This window comes from Olea europaea, chromosome 22, assembly GCF_002742605.1.
Source record: "Olea europaea var. sylvestris chromosome 22, O_europaea_v1, whole genome shotgun sequence".
Lineage (NCBI taxonomy): Eukaryota > Viridiplantae > Streptophyta > Magnoliopsida > Lamiales > Oleaceae > Olea > Olea europaea.
This window is the reverse complement of record NC_036258.1, coordinates 6323570-6344755: the sequence shown is the minus strand read 5'-3', so window position 1 is coordinate 6344755 and position 21186 is coordinate 6323570. Positions and strand designations below refer to the sequence as shown.

Sequence of the window (21186 nt, the reverse complement as noted above, 5' to 3'; positions counted from 1 at the left end):
TTTTGGAATAGTTTGGTCGGGTCTTCCATCAACCTTGGTAGTTTTGGTAGGCATATAAGGACCATATTCGATGATTTCCCAAATGTTATAATCAATGAATTAAACATAAATCATCATCCTAGCCTTCCAATAATTATAGTGTATTCCATCAAAGAAGGGAGGTCGGTTTGTGGAATGCCTCTCAAGATTTTGAAACATAGGGTTAGTCATTTCTCAAGATGGTCAAATCTTTAAAAAGGAGTACCTCGCTCTGATACCAATTGAAAGTCTAAGATTGACTAACCAAGAGGGGTGAATTGGTTTTATAAACTTTTTCAAGAATTAATTATAGATGTATCTATTGCACAAATATGAAAATGAATAATGAAGATGATGTAAAGCTAATAAGTAAAAGGGATAGAGAATGCAAACGATTTAATATGAGGTTTGATCCAACTCAACCGATCTACGTCCTCCGTTACTAAACTCTCCGTCATGAGTAAGGCCTTTTTCACTATATTGATTGACTTATGGTGCAATCCAATCCTTTTACATAGCTTCCGGTGACTTACAACCAAGGACGACTGATCCTTTTACAATGTTGATCTTTGTGGGACTTCAACACGATCCACAAGTTTAAAAATACAATTTGAAGTTTTTCTCTCAATAAATAATATATCAAAGTTGAGTATAATGAGAGAAAAGTAGACTAACACTTTAACGGATAGGAAGGAAGGTAGCTCAAGTGTTTTGATTGAAGATTCACTCAAAAATGTTTTTCAATAAATGAATGAATTGAACTTTTTAAAAGAGTAGAAAAATGAGGTTGGAAAGATCAATAAATACTTCACTTAATGCTTATGAATAGTTGTTGAAATATGAAAGAAAATGTCGCATTTATAGCACTCAAGGATACCGAACAAGCATACCGGACGTCCACTAGGTATCGGACAAGTCTGCTAACCGTTGCGGAGTCAGGTGACAGAACGTTCCAATTTTTTACTGTTGGGTAAAAAATCTTCACCGGACATCCGCTACACTACAAGAACGTCCAGTATAAAGAAAGTTTTCTTTGAGCTTTAAAGACTTCAATGCTAAATATCAAAGCATTTTACCTTTACATATAAATTCAAAAATTCTAATAAAATTTTCTTCAGTATGCCCGATCATTAATGTTCATGGCTTTGATCTTGATTTCTCTTGGCATTGGCAATCGTCTCGCTCTTCGTGAGTGCATTCGTCTAGTCCTATGAGTCTTCATTTTGATTTCAACTATCATGACTCAAAGGTAGGTTTGTTAGAACTAAAAATAAATCTTGTTTGTTATAATATAAACATATGCCGAAGTCGAAGTCAACAGCAAACGGGTGCACCACTCTATTCCAATTTTTACAAATATAACAAGAGCCACAATTTACATCTCGAAGTAACGATACAGTATCAAAGAAAATAGGAGCATTGGGTGAAAGATTGGGTCCAACTGCAAGCATTGAATCACTTGGAGGGCATCGCACTCAGCAACATTAAGGCATAACCCACATTTTTCGGCAGAATTGAGTCTGCCCTCAAAGCAATGGTCTCCGTGTCCTCAGTTGAAAAACTGCCAGCAACAGCTCTTGAGCATGCTCCCACAGCCAATCCATTATGGTCCTGAATTATCCCACCAACCCCAATATGGTCATTCCAACACGGGCAATGGCATCTGTGTTCAATTTGAGTTCTCCACAGTTGGGCACACTAAACCCTATTGATTCGACTTGTGGAGCTTCAAAAGGGATCCAAATTTACACGCTCAAGACGGTTAATTTACTTGAAATTTACAGTATTCTGCTAGATTAAGATTATAATGAAACAAAAACCCTCAAATCTTTCCAAATCATTAATCACACTACGTGATTATGGAATAAACCTAACAACAAATTTTCAAATAGCCATCTTCTGTACCAACAAGAAACAACCGAGATGAAGGTAGTATGCTAATAGCTGATAACACAGACATGTTTTTTGATTCCCTATCTGCCATATAGAGATGCTGAGGAGTGACACTATACTGCCCATCCTGCACCATGAAATAGATTACTTTAAAGAAAAGAAAAAAATTCAAGCCAAGGAATAAGGGAAACAAAGAACGGCAAGCTAGCCAAGGGGGGATGTTATCTTCTACTAAGAAATCAAACATGCACATTTTGGACTTCAGTAGCAGCAATTAGATTTTGAACACTTTAGGCTCATTTCAATTTGTACTACAAGAAGAGGTGACAGTTCACATCTAAGAGAGGTCTCGGCAACATAACTACAGATCGATTGCCTTCTTGGTGTTATAAGGAGTCCGGTATCAGCAAGTCCAGCCCAATCATCTTGGTAGGGTAGGGAGAAAAAGAGCAAGGACTAAAACATGCTCAGCTAGATTACTGCTATAAAAGAATCAAATACATATAATTTACAGTTAAGAGAAACTGATGAGTTCACCCATTTTACAGTCATAGCCTGCCTACCAGACATATGAGCATGAAATTTCTACGTTTCTATACATGGGTCTAGGAAGCAATTAGGGGTATGAGTTCTGCTCCCATTCGATAGCCCATTCTTGAACAAAAAGGGGACACAAACAAACGCAACACAGATGTTGCGAGAGGATACCTCATCCGCAGAGCTAGTAGCTAAAGTAGAAAGCCCAATTTTGTTCCTGCATATTGAAATAACATCTTGTCCCCAAACAGAGAAACCGGAAACACCGTCATTATAACCTCTGAAGAGTAAGGGTTCTGATGTCCAATTCCTGTAAATTGTTTATAAAAAAGACGACATCCATAAGGCCTCAATCATATAGGACGGAATCATCATCAGGAAAGTTTTTGTAGTTACAATAAGATTTCCTCTTATGGGATGAAGGCATGACCTGCTAAAGAACTCATCTAACTTGAAAACTTCATTCCAAGATACGATTTACATGATGTGTTCAGGGATAACAGGCCAAGATGAAAGGTTGCTAAATCATCAAAGGTAATGCAGAATGAATAGATTACCTTCTCAAATCCCAAACTCGTAAAGTTTTGTCAAGGGAGCTGGAAACAAGTAGATGATCTGCTACTGCAGCTAACTGCAAGGATTGAATAAATGAAAGATCTACATTACTTCATATGATTCTAGTCTTTAGAATTTGAATGTACCTTCGTCACATATCCATCATGAGCCTGCCAATTGGAAATGATTTTTCCACTTCTCATGTCAAAGAGCCTGCAATAACCAGTACTTGATGCAGCTGCAATCCACGACGGGGAGGAAACAGTTTCATCAGGGTGCAATTTGGCAGAACCACACGAGCAAATTGATGATATCAGAGAATAGAAACCGGAATCCATAGATTCAGTCCTCCATAGATGAAGTTTCTGACCTTGGTTGACATCAATAAACCTGTGCGCCATAGTGAAATTTAAAAAACTCAAATGCATAAAAAAGATTGCCTTTTATTCAGTTGTATACGAGTAATTGAATAATGCTAAAGGTACATCACCATGTACCTAAGGGTGTCCATAATGGACACCCGGCGCCTCCTCATTGGCGAGGCACCTGTGGGCCCCTACGCGTGGCAGGCGCCTCGCCATGTCCATTATGGACACCCTTAGATACATGGTGATGTACCCCTAGCACCATTGATGAGTAATTTACCTAAGAGTACCATTTCCAGTGCCCACAACAAGTCTATCAACAAATTCCAAGTGATGCATAGTAGTGTACGAACTCCCATGGAATGCAGTACTCAACATACCACTTGATAATGGATTAAAGTGGAGCATATTTTCATCTCTATCTGTCATTGTTGTGGAGGTTGAAGAGCTCTCAGAAAATACAGAAACTAGTTTCCCCGTTTGTCCATTCCATATATGTATTGTTCCATCACAAGAAGCTACCCTTCCAGAGGATGATAAAACACAAATGTCGTTCACAACCTGACAATTGAGAGGTAATGACATAGAGATCTATAATTATCATCTGCAAGTTCATAATGTAACATATCACAGCCTAAACTTAATTCTAAAAGCATTCTCAGAATAACTAAGGCAATATCTGAATTAGTTAGTAAATGACGAAAAACAGATTTGTGATTAGTTTGGTTTAAAAAGATTTACAATCAATATTTTGACTCACGTTCACAATTAACAGTTCGTGCAAAACATCTTTCACTCCTGAAAGATATACAAGATAAATCATACTTTGTGCCCCCCACTCCAAGGAAAAAAAGGAGGCAATTTACTAAGCCCTGTTTGATGACCATTATTTGGTCAAAACAATGTTTTGAATAGTGTTAGGAGAATGTGTGGTTAAAAATTAGGGAAAAATATTGAGTTTACGTACAGAATATTTTATTGTACGAATGTGATTGAAAATAAGTATGTAGAAAAAGGAGTTTCCAAATAATGGTCGTCAAACAAGGGCTAATTATTTTGCTCCATCTCAGAATTCTTCCATCATTCTCCCAATCCCCAGTTTACCTTCTCATTATCATACAAAAGAAGTCCTTATGCTGGGAGACTATCTTAAAGGCCAATGGAGGTCGAAACTTTTTCTACGAGACATGTCCATGAAATTCAAAAAGGACCAGAACTAAATGACTGGATGAATGTTCCTTCTTTTTCATTCACACACCAGCGAATCATTTCATCATTTCAAAGAAATGGTCAAATTCCAAGGATAATTTAGCATTATATAGTGTTTTATCTGTCCAAAAACCTAGCCATTGCCCTCAATCTTGGGGATCATTGAAGGTTTCACAAGTTGTGAAGGATAATTTTTATGTAGTCTGTTGAGGGGGGCAAAGTGTAACTTATCATATACAAATATCAAATGGCTTTGTTTTTAAATTGCATAATAATAAGTAGAATTTGAATTAAATTAAAAAATGCAGAAAATCACGCGGAAAAATATGACAGTAAGGCACTCGATGAATTCTAAATTTCAAATGTAAAATTTGAAATCCAAGGTAATGTTGCATCTTCTGTACCAAATAAGAATTTTCCTTCCACCATTTAGTTTTTATCCCATCCCTCCTATGAGAGATGCTTTTAATGGTTGAGTGGGTTCAGGCTTCATTATTTTTGTGCTACGTACTTCACATTATACATTATACAATTCAGTTTTACATTTTTTATCCATATGCGTTTAAAAAAAAAGTAAAAACCACGATGATTATGATAGAGAAAACAAATAAAGTCATCCTTCATTGCTGTTTCACTATTGCAAAAAACTACTTATTAAGTCTTGAAATTCAAAAAGGTCAATTATTAGACAGAAAATCTGATTCAACCATGGAGAACAGAAGCAAACCTCTTCATGGCCATTATAGCCAGAGACACATTCAACTCTTGACAGCTCCCACTTCTGAATGGTTCCTTTAAATCCTGGTCCAATTCCTGCAGTGAAAACTGTACACTCGTCTTGGCAAACAGCAAAAGATCTCAGAGCTCCGTGATGAGCACGTATGGATTGTATGATAGATGCTCTTATCTTCCATGGAAGTTCGTCCTTAGGGCCACCAGCACGGCCAGTGAAGTTGAGTTCATTCCAACTAGCTGCTGGACTAGGGAACCAATACCAAGGTTCCTGAATTCCTGAATTTGAGCTTGTGATACTGCTCTCAGTTAGATTTTGATGGTGTGCAGACAAATGTTTATTTGGTAGGAAGTTTTTGGTGCCTCTTTTTCCTTGAGATTGTGATGTTGACCATCCAACCCCATTGAGCAAGAGTTTAGCAGGTGTGTTATTGGCAGATAGGCCCTTGTTAAAAGTGGGTCTTCTACCATTTACATTTTCCGAACTACTTTGAGATGGCTCCCCTGCATGCTCCCACTGAACCACAACAGGTTTCAGAAGATGTGCACATGTACAGAGTTAAAAAGGGGAAAATAGAGTTCAAAAGTAGCACTCTTACTTGAGGGTCAATAATTGAATTATTACTCATCAAGTTCAAAATAAGAGATAACTTAACTTTGAGATTCATTTTTCTCTTTTATTTGAGGTATCACATACTTTCGCAAATAAAGTTTTCATGCATAATTTACGGTTGTTTACTTGAGATTTATTTGGAATCTTGATCCCAAATGATGAAGTGTCAAGACTCTACAGGTCATTCCATTCGCCGTCATTTTAGAAAAATTTATCAATTCATAAAACACAAGCAATTTTTCCAGCATTTTATAGTTCTTAAGCAAACTTTAATAGTGATTCTCTGAAATTCTAGATTCAGTTCTTACTTTTTCCTCTTCATTGTTTTCATACAATTTGACAGGCACTCCATTTTAGTCCAAAAATTGTAAGAGTGCTACTGCAATTAAAATGCAACTGTGCATATAAGAATTAGTATTCACATAATGAAAAAAAAAAAAACCAAATTCTTGGAAGCATAAAATAAGCATTTACACCTTCCAATTGTGATGCCGTAAAAGGAATTTCTCAAGAAGTAACCATGTGGCACAACACTGGCGAAGTTTCTCTATTCCAAGTAGAGAAGCAAATGTAGGATACAGAAGTAACCTGAAAACATTTCCGAATTCATATGAGCACGTAATTTCTTATGTGATTAAAATCTAGAGAAAGGTCCTAATCAAGTTGGTTTTACCTGGTCAATCCTAAAATTTAATATATATCAAAATATTTAATATAATTCCATATAGAACATGGTGTTAAGCAAGAGAGACTCACACAAGGTCCATGCGGCTTTCAATACATTCTTCCTCGTCCACTTTCGTTCCAGGTCCCTTTAGGCTTTCTCTGAATTGAATAGAATGGTTATCTTTTCCCTGTGAAAAAGCAAGCTCATCAAATAATTCCTTGAGTTTTGGAAGGACATGCAATGCTGTTAGATCTGGCCCAATCTGCAGACAAACCCTGATAAGACTCTTAGCAGCACCCTGGCAAATAAAGTAATTCAGCATTAATGAACTTTTTTGTAAGTTGCTTGACTGTATTAAAATGTTCAGAAGAGAAACAAAAGCATATGATTAGGCCTCGAAAACGAAATAACATAAATAGAGGGTAAAACGTATTCTAGGACTGTTGTTTTCCATATATAATGATTCAACAGAAGATGTAACCATCTCATGAAAGATTTGCATAAGCTATGCTCATCAAGAACTTCCTAATAAGACCATATCTAATTCCGTATATATAATACTGGTTGCAAAGCAATAAATTCCAAGTGTAGCTCATAACTCCACAACGTCAACTTATAAGATGTGTCAATTTAAACAGTCTTTCACCAATTTGTATGTCAATATCCGCACTAACTTTTTTCTCACAATTTATTGATGAAAACTGTCTCCTAATTATTTCACATTAATCTCTGAATTCTTATTTTATGATTTTCACTTTTTCTAAATATCCTTTAATTCCAGCATAAACATAATCATCATTATTATCAAATTTAATATCGCATATGAACCTGACTAGGAATTAGCAAACACATTTTTACGAGTAGAAGCATATGCATATGTATGAAAGGATGTGCCTGAATTTCAAGCTACTCTCAAGTTTATGAACGTCATTTTCTCTTCATTTACATATAAAATAGGGATATAACAAAGGAGGGAGGGGATTCTGATGGTTGGTAGACTCCTTGCAATTTGCAAGTCTGCAAATTTCTTGTCTCATAGCCACATCTTCCATAAATAATTTCATTTCTGCATGCAATCATATATGGTCTTTTTACATCCAAGACAGGCATAAAAGAAAAAAATGATTTGTCATGATGTATAAGGAGAAATAGGAAATGAAAATGAAAGAACCGCTCAAAGAAATCTTTAAATTTTGGTAAGAGTATGATCACATTGAGTTGAGAACCCAAAAAATTATGAGTACCTGAAGCACCCGATTTTCCGCATCCTTGCTCATGAGAATCTTGACATATAGGCAATTTCCTTCCTGCACAAGTATGTTAGCAAATTCAATGTTATATTAGTTATTCAACCAATGGGGAACTACACAATCCAAAATAGATGTCTAATGTTATACTTCAATCAGCTCCTTGACAATCATGTCGTTTGGCAACACTGAAACAAGGCCATCCAATGCTGCCAGACAATCTATTAACGCCAAAGAACCCCAGCTCTGCACAGGTTCGGTCTTATTTGCATGTGAATTAAAGATGCAAGAAAGAATGAAGTTTCGTAATAGAGGAAGAATATGTTTCACGATGAAGTTTTCTCCAAAAAGACCACCTGAAAATTATATAGAATCAAGTTAGAAGTGGAAGTAAAACATTATTAGAACAGTACCAGTTTGCTCAATACACAGAACATACCAATTCTAATCACTACATCAACTCCATCGTTGCATATGCCTTTCCCAAAATAGAGTATCAGAGGCAAAATTGTCTGGAAGATTAAAATACGTAAGGGAATAAATCTTGGATAAGAAGTATATTTCTACAATCGAGAAATGAAAGTATTTTTCTTTTCAATAACATAATATAAAACATGAGATACAATTAGACCTGATAAACTGTAATTGGTACACCAAGTTCTTCACTTGATCCAATCAGTAGGACAGCAGCAGCAGCAGCTGAATTCTTATGAGGAGCAACACAAAGGTTTGATATTATAAGTGGATGTATTGCCTCCAGATATGCTTGTTTACCTATGCGGTTCCATATCTCCTGCATAAATGAGCCTTGAAGAAGAGAAACCTTCAGACGTGAACAGCCTGTAGCCTGAAACAAAATCATTTTTTGTATGTGAAGAGAAGCAGAGAAACGAAGAAAATGGGAATGAAAGAAGATAAAAGATTGAAATTGAAGTGAAGAACTAGCCTGTAGAATTTTCTGAATAGATGGTACAATAAGTTTCTTCACTGCTTCTAGATTTAGACACTTAAGGAATTCAGCAAGCAATATATAAGCCCATTCAGCTTCGGTATCTGAGACAGGAGTCAGTACAAGTGGTAAGCAATAAGGAGCACACATTTCAGTACCAAATGTTCCCATTGCTTTGAAAGCTCCTTGTTTTGCAAAAGTTGCGGCATAACGAAGGCGGGATTCATCTTTTGCCAGAAGGTGAAATGGGGCCAAAAACAAGTATGACGACTTGACTGATTGTGGGAAGTACGGAGATTCCAAAAGGCACTGAGCAGAAGGCCTCCTGATCATGAAAGAAAAAGGAAGGACTGAGCTAAAACTGAACTGCCACTGCAACTTCAGTAATTCTTATAAATAAGAAAATTGAAAACACTTGAACATGTCGACATAAAACTTTTAAGAGGGAAGGGGAATAGGGAACTTTACCTGTTCCATTCCTTCTGAATGCAGGCTTCAACGAAGATTTGTGTATGATGGGGGAGTTCTTGCATGGATCTTGGTAAGAGACCACTTTCCAAGTACAAATGTAATGAGTTTGGGTCAAAAAGCGGCTTCCTCAACTGAAGTTCAGCTAAAATACACCCAACAGCAAATATATCATCTGCAATGTGTTTGGAAGAAATCTTTGAGCGGGAAGCTGTTTGCCTCCAGAGAAATAGTTCTTGATATCCCATAGAATTGTGATCATCCAACTCAATATTTTCAAGAAGAAAATTTATATCAATAGTTGAGCTCCCTCCATGAATTCTTTGATGAGGCTCTCTAGATGTAATCTTTACAGAACTGTCCCTAAAATGATCTTCAGTTGAGGAGACACCTTTCAAACACTCATATGAATAAACATTGTGGAGAGGATTCAAATGCCATGAATTCTCACAAAATGATGCTGCTTCTTCCAATTCATGTAAATTGGTTTCAATAGGCAGAGCTTGCATGCCTGCAAGACTGTTCAATTTAGCTAAACTATTGTTCTGCTCACAAGTTCCCCTGGTAATAGTTCTACGTGGAGGGTGAGGTTGAGTAAAGAGTTGACGGCGTCCTGTTGACCTGCACAATTTGGAAGCTGATGCGGGCAACATTACATTCTTGGAAGTAATAGCAGCCTGACCTGACATTTTATAGCCAAAAGTAACATCAATCCAATTATGTATCAGGCATGAAACACGGTTACTTTCTAAAGCATCTCTGTGCAACTTAACGAACTCTTCTGGAGTGCCAGCCCATGAAGGTACAGCCAAATCAGGCATGCCAGAATGTAGTGAATAAAATATGCGGGGATCAGAATAAAATTCAGGAATGCACTCGTCAGGGGTCCATCGATATAATCTTTGCATGTTAGAAGGATACTCATTTGGTTCATAAACTGAACGAACAGCTATTCGCAATACACTCAAAGGTAATCTCCTAGCTTTATAACTGCAAACAGCCAGTTCTGAGAGGCATTCATCTGACACGTGATGAGGAATTTCAGATGTTGAGTAAGTAAAGTCCAACTGTTCATCACCTTTTGCCAAGCGCCACTTGCTCTTGCTTAGATCTCTCCACCCAGCATCACTATTTTCATCAGGTTTCACATTAAAATCTACAACCCAGGGCATGACAGTATAAAATGTGTGGTCCCCCCACCTTCTTCCTGCTAGTCTGTTCAAAATGAGCAGATATTCAAAATTACTCAACTCTCCTTTCCACCAGCTATTGAAACCAGAATGCCAATCCATAGTTTCAGAGAGCTTTAAATCAGCAAAAAGTCCATAAGAAGAGCATCCTTCAAAACAAACACCGCCATTTGAAGGATAATAGTATTCTTCACTTGTTGGATTCACCTTGGAGTTTAGCAGCTGTTTCTCACCAAATTGTAGCCAACACCAAGAAGATTCTGTCAACAATAAGTTGGATGGGCATAAATTACCATGAGCAACCCCCAATCCATGCATGTAAGCCAGAGCAGAAAGTATCTGGTAGATTAAAAGTTTCACATGCCAGTCAGACTTCACAGCACCAGGGCTATAGTGTAAAATGTTTTCCAGGGTATATGGAGTCTTTGGAAGTGCTATGATAATTTGACTGCGTAACTTTAGCATTCCTAAAATAGGAATAATGTTTGGGTGTCTAATGCATCCAGGAAAACCATTCTCCTCAAATGATGGTAACCCAACCAAACTAAGAAAGTTTATGCCATCTCGTCCAGCAGCCTTTCCTTCTATCAGGAGACTAAGCGAACGCAAAATGTGATCTTCAACTGAGCCAGATATAAAACCTGAAGCAAACTCTTCAAAGATTTCATAGGAAGCATGGCCAATCTGAGCAGTTGGAGCCAATGAAGTAATTGTCCTTGAGCAATTAAAACAACTGGAGAATCTACAAGTTGAAATTTCACATCCTGGCCCAAAAAGGAATATATTTCTGCCATCATTAGAGATATACTGAGATTCAGAATCTAATGAAGTAGTTTTTTCACCAGAAATTCCAACACTGACCTCTGCATTGTCTTGCTTTAGTTCCAGCAACAACCTTTGATCTCTTGTACAGTCAATACCACCTCCAGTTTCTTTTGAACAACGCTCGTCACTGCAGAGAAGAAAGCAAATTTCAATGCTGTCAGAATCACAAATTCAACGAAAATAAAGATGATTCATTTTTAAAAACTCAGGACATTGCTTATGATTTGACATCAGGAAATTTTACATCATCTTTATCTGCAGCTTCTACAGCAACGAAAAACTCTCTCATTACACCATGTATTGCTACTGTATATAGAGTATTACCTATAAAGTGAGCTGTATAGGAATTCCATCCACATCATTTAGGTTGAGAAGGGAATGTTTGAATTTTTGTAGTATCCCATATGGAATGGTTGGAATCCTTGATATTTGATTTGAAATCCATAAATAGGTAAAGCATAAACTCTTAAAGTTCTTCCATTTGAAAGCACCATCAAAGAGTTCCATTACTCATATTATTTTGTAAAGAAAATAATAAAATTTGTAAAGAAATAAAGAAGAGGAGAAAAAGTTCATCCAACTTGAGTATAAATTGTTTCAGATTCAGAAATATGAAGCTGACTTCATACTCTGAAGAAGTGTGGACACTGATTGTTGGAAAACATAGTTACAATATGTCTCAAAACAGAGCCTTTCTGGTGCAAACTTGAAGAGCTGTAACTCTTAAAAAATGGTTCTTAAACAACTTCTAAGAAATGGTTGAACTTAACGATATTAACTGTGTGCCAGTAGATGAGTAAATGAGGAGAAAGGAATTGACCTATCTATTCCTGCTAAATCATTTATAACCAGTCAAATCTTGGCAAAAAGGGAGAAAGATAGGCCAGGAGGGAAGCTGAATATTTTGCCAATTCACTGCTTTTTTTCAATAAAGCCCGAATTTCCTCTCAATTTCTTCTAGTCAAGCTCTTGTAGAACCTTAGTCTTCTCACACACCTAACCTGATTCCAGAGAACCTATACCAGCACAAATTATAAACAGAGATTTGAGGCACTTGGTTGAGCATCTAGATGTACATCCAATCGTCTAGAATTTGGTTGAAAAGCATTTAGGGGGTGTCCATATTTTAGCACTAATTGATAAACTACTATCCACGAGAATGTTTCTTAAACAAGTATATGATAAACATGCTTTTAATTCTTTGTTCTATTTCCAAGTTTCCATCTAATTTTTGTATATTATGATATACAATTTCCAACAACAGTTTCTTCCATCCTAAGCATATTTGAGCCGAAAATTAGAAGTATATATGTCAAGAAAAAACCGAAGAGTAAAGGTATTCGTGCTTCTTTTTCATATGGATTTAATAGCAATCCTAATAAGCATTTAGTTGAATCTTGACATTCACCAAGCCTATAGCATTTATCACCTACATAATAATATAATCCAAAAACAAATCTCAACTTTCCGACAAATAATTTTTTTTAAATACAAAGAAAACAAATTCAATCCACACAAATCATACTACAATTACTGCTAAATTCCAATAAAGCCAACTGAACAACAAAATTTGCACAAAATATAGTAAGAGATTATACATGTATTTGGCCAAGCAATCATCTTTGCAATAAGGCATATAGTTCAATGTGAATCGTGGTGAAGCCTTTCCACTGGAACTGGACATCTACATAAAAAAGCAAAATCAATAAATAATCAAATACATAAATTCATGTTAATATATGTATAGATGGCTGAAGTGTACCTGAACGACGGCGGATGAACCGAAAGGGAGAGGGGAATCGGATAGACCATAAAGGAAGGTTAGTTTGCAATTGAAATCAGCTTCAATTCGGCGTTGAAGGCACTCGAAACACATTTTTCTCTGATTTTCCATTTTCATAATTTCTTTCAATTTGTATTTCAATTCAAGATCTTAGCCCTGAAGCTGATCCATTTTTACCAGCATAAACGAAGAAGACAGTAACAGCTCATGTTTATTATTATTATTTTTCTTTGAAATGAACAAGAATAGAGTTAATTGTCCAATAATATATGTGTCTCCGAAATTTAAAATATTAAATTTTAGTCACTAAACATTACATTAAATTATATTACATTTTATTTTTCTCTCTCCTATTTTCAACCACACAATCTTTCATAAAATAATATTATACGTAAATCAAAAATTTTTACTTCCTTTTTAACCACTCATTTTTCAAAAAAATCATTATTCCACCTATTTTTACATCAAAAAATGGGGGCCAAACAGGGGCTAATCAAACATTAGATGTTACACATAACATCCCCTACAAAAATTGATAAAATGAGTGACGAAATACATAAATGACGTCCCACCAAGTCGTTATCAAATCGCTATGTAAGAGAGTGCCTTTTATTGCTTTGAAAAACATCTTTAATTGCTCATTATGTTTTGAAAAATGCCTTTCATTGTTCATTGGACTTTGAAGTTGTCGAAATTTGGTCATTAAACTCATAAAAATGACATTGACCTATTGTTCTAAAATGTATACAGCAAGCACAGCGTTGCATACAAATAATGAAGTGGTCAAATGAGTTTGAATAGTCAATATTGTTGACGTCAAAATTTGCAAGGATAATTTTGAATCAACTTTAAGAAAAAAAGCGATTTATTCTTGAAAAAGACCATAAAAAATGTCTTTAAAGTGTGATTGTGACATGAGTCGTTATATGAATTCACTTGCCTTTTATAAGAGTCCTATTCAACTATTTATACATAGTTCAAGTTGAAATTACATCAAATCAGTCAAATCAACAATAGTGCCGAGCTCGAAACTCGGGTCGTCGAATTCTCCTGTGATTGGTCGATGAGGCCGATGGTCATGTGTCAATGTGTTACCCAGGTAATGATGACTTGCAAGGGGCTGGAGTTCGAGGACTTGGAATTGGTTGTTCCGGGCGACGATGATGTCACTTGTGGTAAGTGTATCTGATTGATAGGATGATGTGACAAAGGATAATCATGATATTTTTCTGAGATAACGGCGGGATTTTCCGACCTGGGAGAAGGAACCAAACACCCATTTGCTTGAGGTAGGTTTAACGAACTGTTTTAACTTAGATTGGAGTTCGGTTGTCAACAGTTACTCCCCAGGTCAGCTCTACCGCAGGTGGGCTGACCTCAGTGATGCTTTCTCCAAGAAATACATTTATTGTTGTGACAAGTGTCATCTTTTGATGGGGATGAGCTGTATGCCATTTATAAGTAGCTTCTTCAGCAAGCTTGGCTAAAACTACGTCGTTTTGTCTCTCAGGCTTTTGAGCTGTTTATTTTTTCCCTCCATTTCTGGATGGACGGTTCAGATCACGCCCTCTCAGCTTCTCTTTCTTTAAATTCCTTTTTGGCCAGTCATTTCTCCTCCTATTTCGCTGGTTTATTTTCTCAAATATTCAGGCAATCTCCTGAGTTCGTATTTCCATATTCGAGTGAGGTCGTTTTCCCAGTTCATTTCCTAGGTATTCTTTTGTTCTTATCTGCTTCCTCCTTTCAGTTTGTGCTTTGTTTCCTAGTTTATACATGAGTTTGGACGAGTCTAGAGTTCATTCCTAGGGCAACCAACAGGAAGAGTCAGTCCCCTTCTCAACGAGTTCGTCTTCTAGTTGTAGGGAAGTTTTCACCCCTGTTCTTATTTCCATAATTAACCCGATCAACTTAGGGCGTCCTATCACGGACTTCGGATGTGAGGGTTCCAAGGGAGCGGGTAGATCCAGTAAGGATGTTGAGGAGAGTAATTATGGGGAGTGGGGGTGAGTTCTTACAGGTCGATTGTAACAGGGGATATGTTAGCCAGCTGGCGAGCTAAATACGCCATCCCTAGTTCGGTAGTGATGATAATACCAGAACCATCTGACTGGGCTGACACTCCTCCTAAGGGATGTGTTGCTCTGAACTCGACTATCCTTCAGGCCGGCCTTAGGCTTCCCTTTCCTAGGGCGATTCGAAAATTCCTTTCTTCTTGGGGCATAGCCCCCACGCAGCTATGCCCTAACGGGTGGCGAACCTTAATAGCCGCCCTTATTCTGTGGAACCAAATGGGAAATCCCGAGCTAAATGTCCAGCAGTTCGATACTTTGTTTACTTTTAAGGAGGATGGGAAGAACTCGGGTTCGTGGTACACAAGCGTTAGGCCTAGGAAATGGAAGGAAGAGTGGTTCTATGTATCAGGGGAGTGACAGTTTCATTCTGTCAAGGTGAATAGGGAGGACATGGTTCTCGGTATTTTTCCTTTGTACAGATTACAAGAAGGAGACGTTAACCAAAGATACAGAGAGACGAGCTGAGGTAATAAGATCATTACCTAAAAATCAAAGGTCCTGTAAGTGTGTGATCTCATATTCGAACTTATACCGGGCCGATTTGTTGCAAGTACGAGCTTCAAGTTCGACTCCATCCAGATCAGGTAATATTTTGACCCTCATTAACGGTTGTGGTTTCTTTATATATATATATATATATATATATACATATTTATTGAGTGTTTCACTGTTTTCTCAGATCGTCAAGACGAGATGCAGGGCTACAAGGCAGCAAAGACAGTGGCTACGGCCAAAGGAAAAAAAAGAGATGTCCCAGAACAGTTGGATAGCCGTTCTGAAGAGGTGGAGGAGGAGGTTTCACTGAAGAGAAACCGATCCGCGCCCTCGGTAGCACTAAGGATTCCTGGGGCAGTGCCTTTACCGAGCCCTACCCTGTCGTCTCCTTCTTTGCCTTCCCCAGCTGCACCCTCTGCTGTCGGGACCAGTTCTGTGAACTTGCAGGATAGGTGCCCAGATTTACAGAGGTCGAGCTAGGAAAGTTTGGTGGGACACTGACCAGAGATATTTTTAGATTATCTCCGAGCTCCTTCTCCTTCCAGGGGGATGACTGCCGCACTCACTTCACCATTGAGGGAGTCGGCCAATCTGTTTACCCGGAGCTGGGGTGAGAGAGAGAGTAGGGCTATCTGAATGAGATGTCCATTGGTGAGGCCTTGGTCACTGCTCAACTCCATGGTAACCGATCAATTTTATACATGATGGCAGTGGCGGATAAGGTATACTTCTTACTTTATGGTTTTTTTTTTTTTTTTTGAGCAACTGTTTTAATGACTTACTTAATTTTTGATTTTTGAAAAATAGGTGAAGTCTGAGATGGACAAACTTATAGAGGCAAAGGATCAGGCCTTCAGTCTTTATAACAGCATGGAGGCTGAAAAGGCCCAGTTTGCTCTGAGGGAGAAGGAGTATGAAGAGAAGCTGAATCAGATGGGGATCGAGCTGAACTCCAGGATCGATGTCGAGGAACGGTTGATGGGGGAGATCAGGGTATTGAGGGCCTCGGAGGAAGAGGCCAAAGCTCGAGCTGAGGAGGAATGCGACAAAGTTAGGGAGGCCATCCAGAAGGTACAAGAGGCCACCGAAAGGGCAAAGCAAGCCACCAAAAGGGCTGAAGAGGCTGAAGCCAAGGTTAACAGAGCGGTGGAGGCTTGGAAGGAGTCCTTCGAGTTTGACGTCGTAGCCCAGAATGTCTATGTGGTAGCACTGGAGGAGCTGGTGGGTCACATTAGGAAGGAGAAGCCTGATATTGACGTGGCCTTTCTGGATGAGACGCTGGAGGGACAGAAGGAGGAGTTGCGGAGGTTGTCTGACACTGCTAGAGTCTGGGTATTACCGACAGCCCAGGATGTTGAGGATAGTACCCCAGCCCCCCAAGACCCCTAGGCAGTTAAAAAAAAACATTATTTTTCGTATTTAGTTTTGCAATATGTTTTTGGCTTATGAGTGAACTTTGTTTTGACATTTTGTTAGGAATGGATAACTGTTTATGCTCAGTAGGGTTTCTTTAGTAGAGATCTTTTTTTTTTTTTTTTGACAATACCTCACAAACTTAGCTAAATTTGTAAGAGTGTCACAGTAGCATATAGAATTACCTTGAATGAATTTTACCTAGTTGTGCAGTACCTACTTTCCAAACCAGGCTTATGTATTGGGCATTTTTACTAAGTGCAGTACCACGTACGGCTTTAGCTCGACCTGCTTGTGGAGCAGGGCATTGAAAATTTCCACTAAGGATTGCAGTACGTACGGCCTTATCTCGGCCTACGTATGGAGCAAGGCTCTATAAGATTCTTTAGGAGGAATTTCCACTAAGTGTCGTAGCACATACGACCTTAGATCGGTCTGCGTATGGAGCAGGGCTTTACAACATTCCTAAGGAGAAATTTTCCACTAAGTGTCGCAGCACATACGACCTTAAATCGGCCTGCGTATAGAGCAGGGCTTTATAACATTCCTTAGGAGGAATTTTTCACTAAGTGTCGTAGCACATACGACCTTAGATCGGCTTGCGTATGGAGCAAGGCTTTATAACATTTCTTAGGAGGAATTTTGACCTTAGATCGGCCTGCGTATGGAGCAGGGCTTTATAACATTCCTTAGAAGGAATTTTCCACTAAGTGTCGCATCACATACGACTTTAGATCGGCCTGCATATGGAGCAACGCTTTATAAGATTCCTTAGGAGGAATTTTTCACTAAGTGTCGCAGCACATACGATCTTAGATCGGCCTGCGTATGGAGCAGGACTTTACAAGATTCCTTAGGAGGAATTTTCCACTAAGTGTGGCAGCACATACGACCTTAGATCGGCCTGCGTATGGAGCAAGATTTTGTAAGATTCTGACAGATTGCTGAATAAAATGTACAAAAATAGGAAGTCCCTTTTTATTGACGTGATTGACCTTACAAGGGGGCTTTATATGGGCTTTTCCCATTCACTGATAGTACTGCTTAAGGTGTTCGGCATTCCAAGGATGGGGTAAGGGTCTACCCCCAAGTCTTCCAGTTCATATGCCTCTTTTAGCAGGACCTTTGTTATCAAATAGGGACCTTCCCAATTCGGATCCAGGCATCCAATGTCGATCTCTCTTGTGGGGAAGAATACCTTCCGTAAGACGAGGAATCCTACCTCAAATTCTCCTTTTCGCACTTTTTGATTGTAGTACTTGACGTTTCGCATTTGTAAACGGCATTCTTGAGTTTTGCATTGTTCCTTTTCTCCTCAATTAGGTCGAGTTCCCTACGAAGAGCTATGTGGTTCCTTTCTTCGTCATAATCAGCTATGTGCAGCGAGGGAATGCTGACTTCTAGTGGGATCACAGCCTCTACGCCGAAAGCTAGTGAGAACGGGGTTTCTCCTGTGCTTGTCCTTGCAGTAGTGCAATAAGACCATAGCACACTGGGGAGTCCTTCGGCCCATCCTCCTTTAAACGAGTCAAGTTTTGCTTTCAATATGTGGTTAATAATCTTGTTAATGGCTTCGACTTGACCATTTGCTTGTGGATGGTTCGGTGATGAGAAATGTTTCGTGATGCCGAACTCTTCGCAGAAATCTGAAAGTCGTGTGTTGTCGAACTGTTTTCCATTGTCCGTAACAATGGAGTGAGGTATGTCGAACCTGCAATCACTGATTTCTACAAAAAGTTGGTTGTTTTTTGTTTGGTGATGGTGGCAAGTGGCTCTGCCTCAGCCCATTTAGTGAAGTAATCCACTGCAACGATGACGAATTTTACCCTTCCTTTTCCAATGGGAATGAGTCCAATTAGGTTGACCCCCCATTTTGCAAAGGGCCAATGTGCTATTACTGGGTTCAGTTCGCGCGGTGGAGTATTTATGATGGGGTCGAGGCGCTGGCACTTATCGCATCTTTTGATAAGTTCAAGGGAATCATGTCTTATTGCAAGCCAAAAGTATCATTGTCGTATGATCTTGTGGGCTAGTGAGAGTCCACCAGAATGATTTCCACATATTCCTTCGTGAACGTCCTGTAGGGCGTGCTGAGCTTCTCCTTCGTTCAAGCACCTTAACAAGGGCGTAGAATATCCCCGTTTGTATAGTATATTATCAATGAGTGTGTACCTGGCCGATCTTATTCAGAGCTTTCTAGCCTCTGCAAGGTTTTCGGGATATTTCTCGATTTTCAGGTAAGCGATGATCTCGTCCTGCCAAGTTGGTTTAGGGTCTATCATCATAAGGATCACTTTAGCCAGTTCAGTGGACGGTAAGGATATTCTTTTTACGGGGATGCTATCGAACTCTTCGATTCCCTCACTGGTGGCCATCGGCATGACCGTTCTAACTTGGGTGATGTTGAACCTTTCAAGTTCTTTTTTCACAACTCATAGGTAATTGTCCATCCTATCTTCTTTCGCCATATATACATCGTTGACCTGATTCACGACTAGTTGGGAGTCGCTGTGTAGGAGGAGGTCGGAGATCCCTAACCTTGAGGCCATCCTTGCTCCGGCAATGAGAGCTTCATACTCAGCCTCATTATTTGAGGCTTTAAAGTCAAATGACAAGGCTTCATAGAATATACAGTGATCATGGCTGATTAATACGATGCCGGCTCCAAATCGTTCTCCGATGGATGAACCGTCAACATAAAATTTCCAAGGAGTTTCTTTCTATTGTTCCTCAATTGGGACGTTGCAAAACTCAGAGACAAAGTCAGCGAGTGCTTGGCCCTTTATGGAGAAACGAGGCGTGTATTTGATGTCGAATTATCCGAGTTCTACTGCCCATTTTTCCATCCGACCAGAGGTGTCAGGCCTTTGTAGTGTTTGGCTCAATGGAGAGTTGGTAAGGATCTCAATGGGGTGTTCCAAGAAATATGGCCTCAGTTTTCGCGCTGCCATCAGCAGGGTGAATGCCAGTTTCTCTACAGGTGAATATCTGAGCTCAGCTTCGTGAAGCACTTTGCTTACGTAATAAACCGGGTGTTGAACGCCATTTTCTTCTCGGGTTAGAATGGCACTAATGGCATGCTCTGAAATAGATAAATATAGCTTCAGAGCCTCTCCTACCTTAGGTTTTGAAAGCAACGGAGGTCGGGCTACTTGTCTCTTTAGCTCGTAAAGGCGTCCTGGCATTCTTTGGTCCATTCGAACTTCTTTCCTTCTCATAATGTGTCGAAGAAGGGTTTACAACAGTCCGTAGATTTGGAGACGAACCGACTGAGGGCAGCAACCCTTCCGGTTAAACTTTGTACCTCTCTGAGTTTGGTTGGAGGCTTCATTTGGATGACAGCTTGTATTTTTTCAGGATTTGCCTCGATTTCTCGGTTGTTTACAATGTAACCTAGGAATCTTCCAAAACTGACCCCGAAAGCACATTTCCTTGGGTTCAACTTCATTCCATACTTTCTCAGTATATCAAACATTTCGGTCAGGTGTTGACAATGGTCCTTCGCCTTGATGCTTTTGACTAGCATATTATCAACATACACTTCCATTGTCTTTCCGATCTACTGAAAAACATGGAATTCACAAGTCGTTGGTAGGTGGCGTCAGCATTTTTGAGACCAAATGGCATTACTCTGTAGCAGTAAAGACCTCGGTCAATTACAAACAAGGTATGTTCCTGATCCGGGCCGTACATCGATATCTGGTTGTATCCGAAATACGCATCCATGAAGCTGAGTAGTTCCTGTCCGGCAGTGGTGTCCACCATTTGATCTATTCTCGACAATGGAAAGCTGTCTTTGGGACATGCTTTGTTGAGATCAGTGAAATCTATGCATACCATCCAATCTCCGTTGTGTTTTTTCACAAGGACCAGATTCGCGACTCACTTCGGGTATTTCGGTTCACGGAGGAAACCGTTGTTCAACAGCTTTTGTACCTCCTTGTTGAGTGCTTCATATCTTTCAGGGTTTAGAGGTCGTCATTTTTGCTACTTTGGCCGAACTGAAGGATCCACCTGTAATTTGTGGCATGCAATACTGGGATCTATTCCTCTCATGTCACTGTGATCCCAGGCGAAGACATCAAGGTTTTGTTTAAGGAAAGCCACGATCTTGCTTCGGGTGGAGGGCTGCAACTCGCACCCGACTTTGAACTC

The 21186-nt window shown here is 39.0% G+C and overlaps 1 protein-coding gene across 2 annotated transcripts; it reads right to left on the bottom strand.

Moving 5' to 3' along the window:
- Positions 1-1283: 1283 nt before the first annotated feature.
- On the bottom strand, positions 1284-13272 carry LOC111371549 (protein GFS12). 2 transcript variants are annotated; one of them, XM_022993601.1, is made up of 17 exons: positions 12867-12950; positions 12089-12284; positions 11305-11395; positions 9254-11230; positions 8783-9110; positions 8468-8683; positions 8276-8348; positions 7987-8192; positions 7834-7896; positions 6679-6887; positions 6399-6510; positions 5305-5826; positions 3649-3929; positions 3150-3393; positions 3006-3079; positions 2620-2758; positions 1284-2038 (listed from the first exon to the last, which is right to left on the bottom strand). In XM_022993601.1, exons 3-17 carry the CDS (start codon positions 11310-11312, stop codon positions 1889-1891), a joined length of 4602 nt encoding a protein of 1533 aa, XP_022849369.1. In that variant the 5' UTR covers positions 11313-11395; positions 12089-12284; positions 12867-12950; the 3' UTR covers positions 1284-1888. The 2 variants fall into 2 exon arrangements, with proteins under 2 accessions (XP_022849369.1, XP_022849368.1); XM_022993600.1 differs by lacking the exon at positions 12089-12284 and adding an exon at positions 13031-13272 and having other exon boundaries at positions 9254-11395; positions 12867-12952.
- Positions 13273-21186: the final 7914 nt, after the last annotated feature.

Bases quoted from the DNA above. Each gene is read 5' to 3' on its own strand.
- LOC111371549 (XM_022993600.1), bottom strand. From the start codon at position 13,168: ATGAAAATGGAAAATCAGAGAAAAATGTGTTTCGAGTGCCTTCAACGC. The intron at 6,511-6,678 runs GTGAGTCTCTCT...AAATGTTTTCAG, and splicing joins GAAAGCCGCATGGACCTTGT to GTTACTTCTGTATCCTACAT. The intron at 2,759-3,005 runs GTAATCTATTCA...AACAATTTACAG, and splicing joins CGAGTTTGGGATTTGAGAAG to GAATTGGACATCAGAACCCT.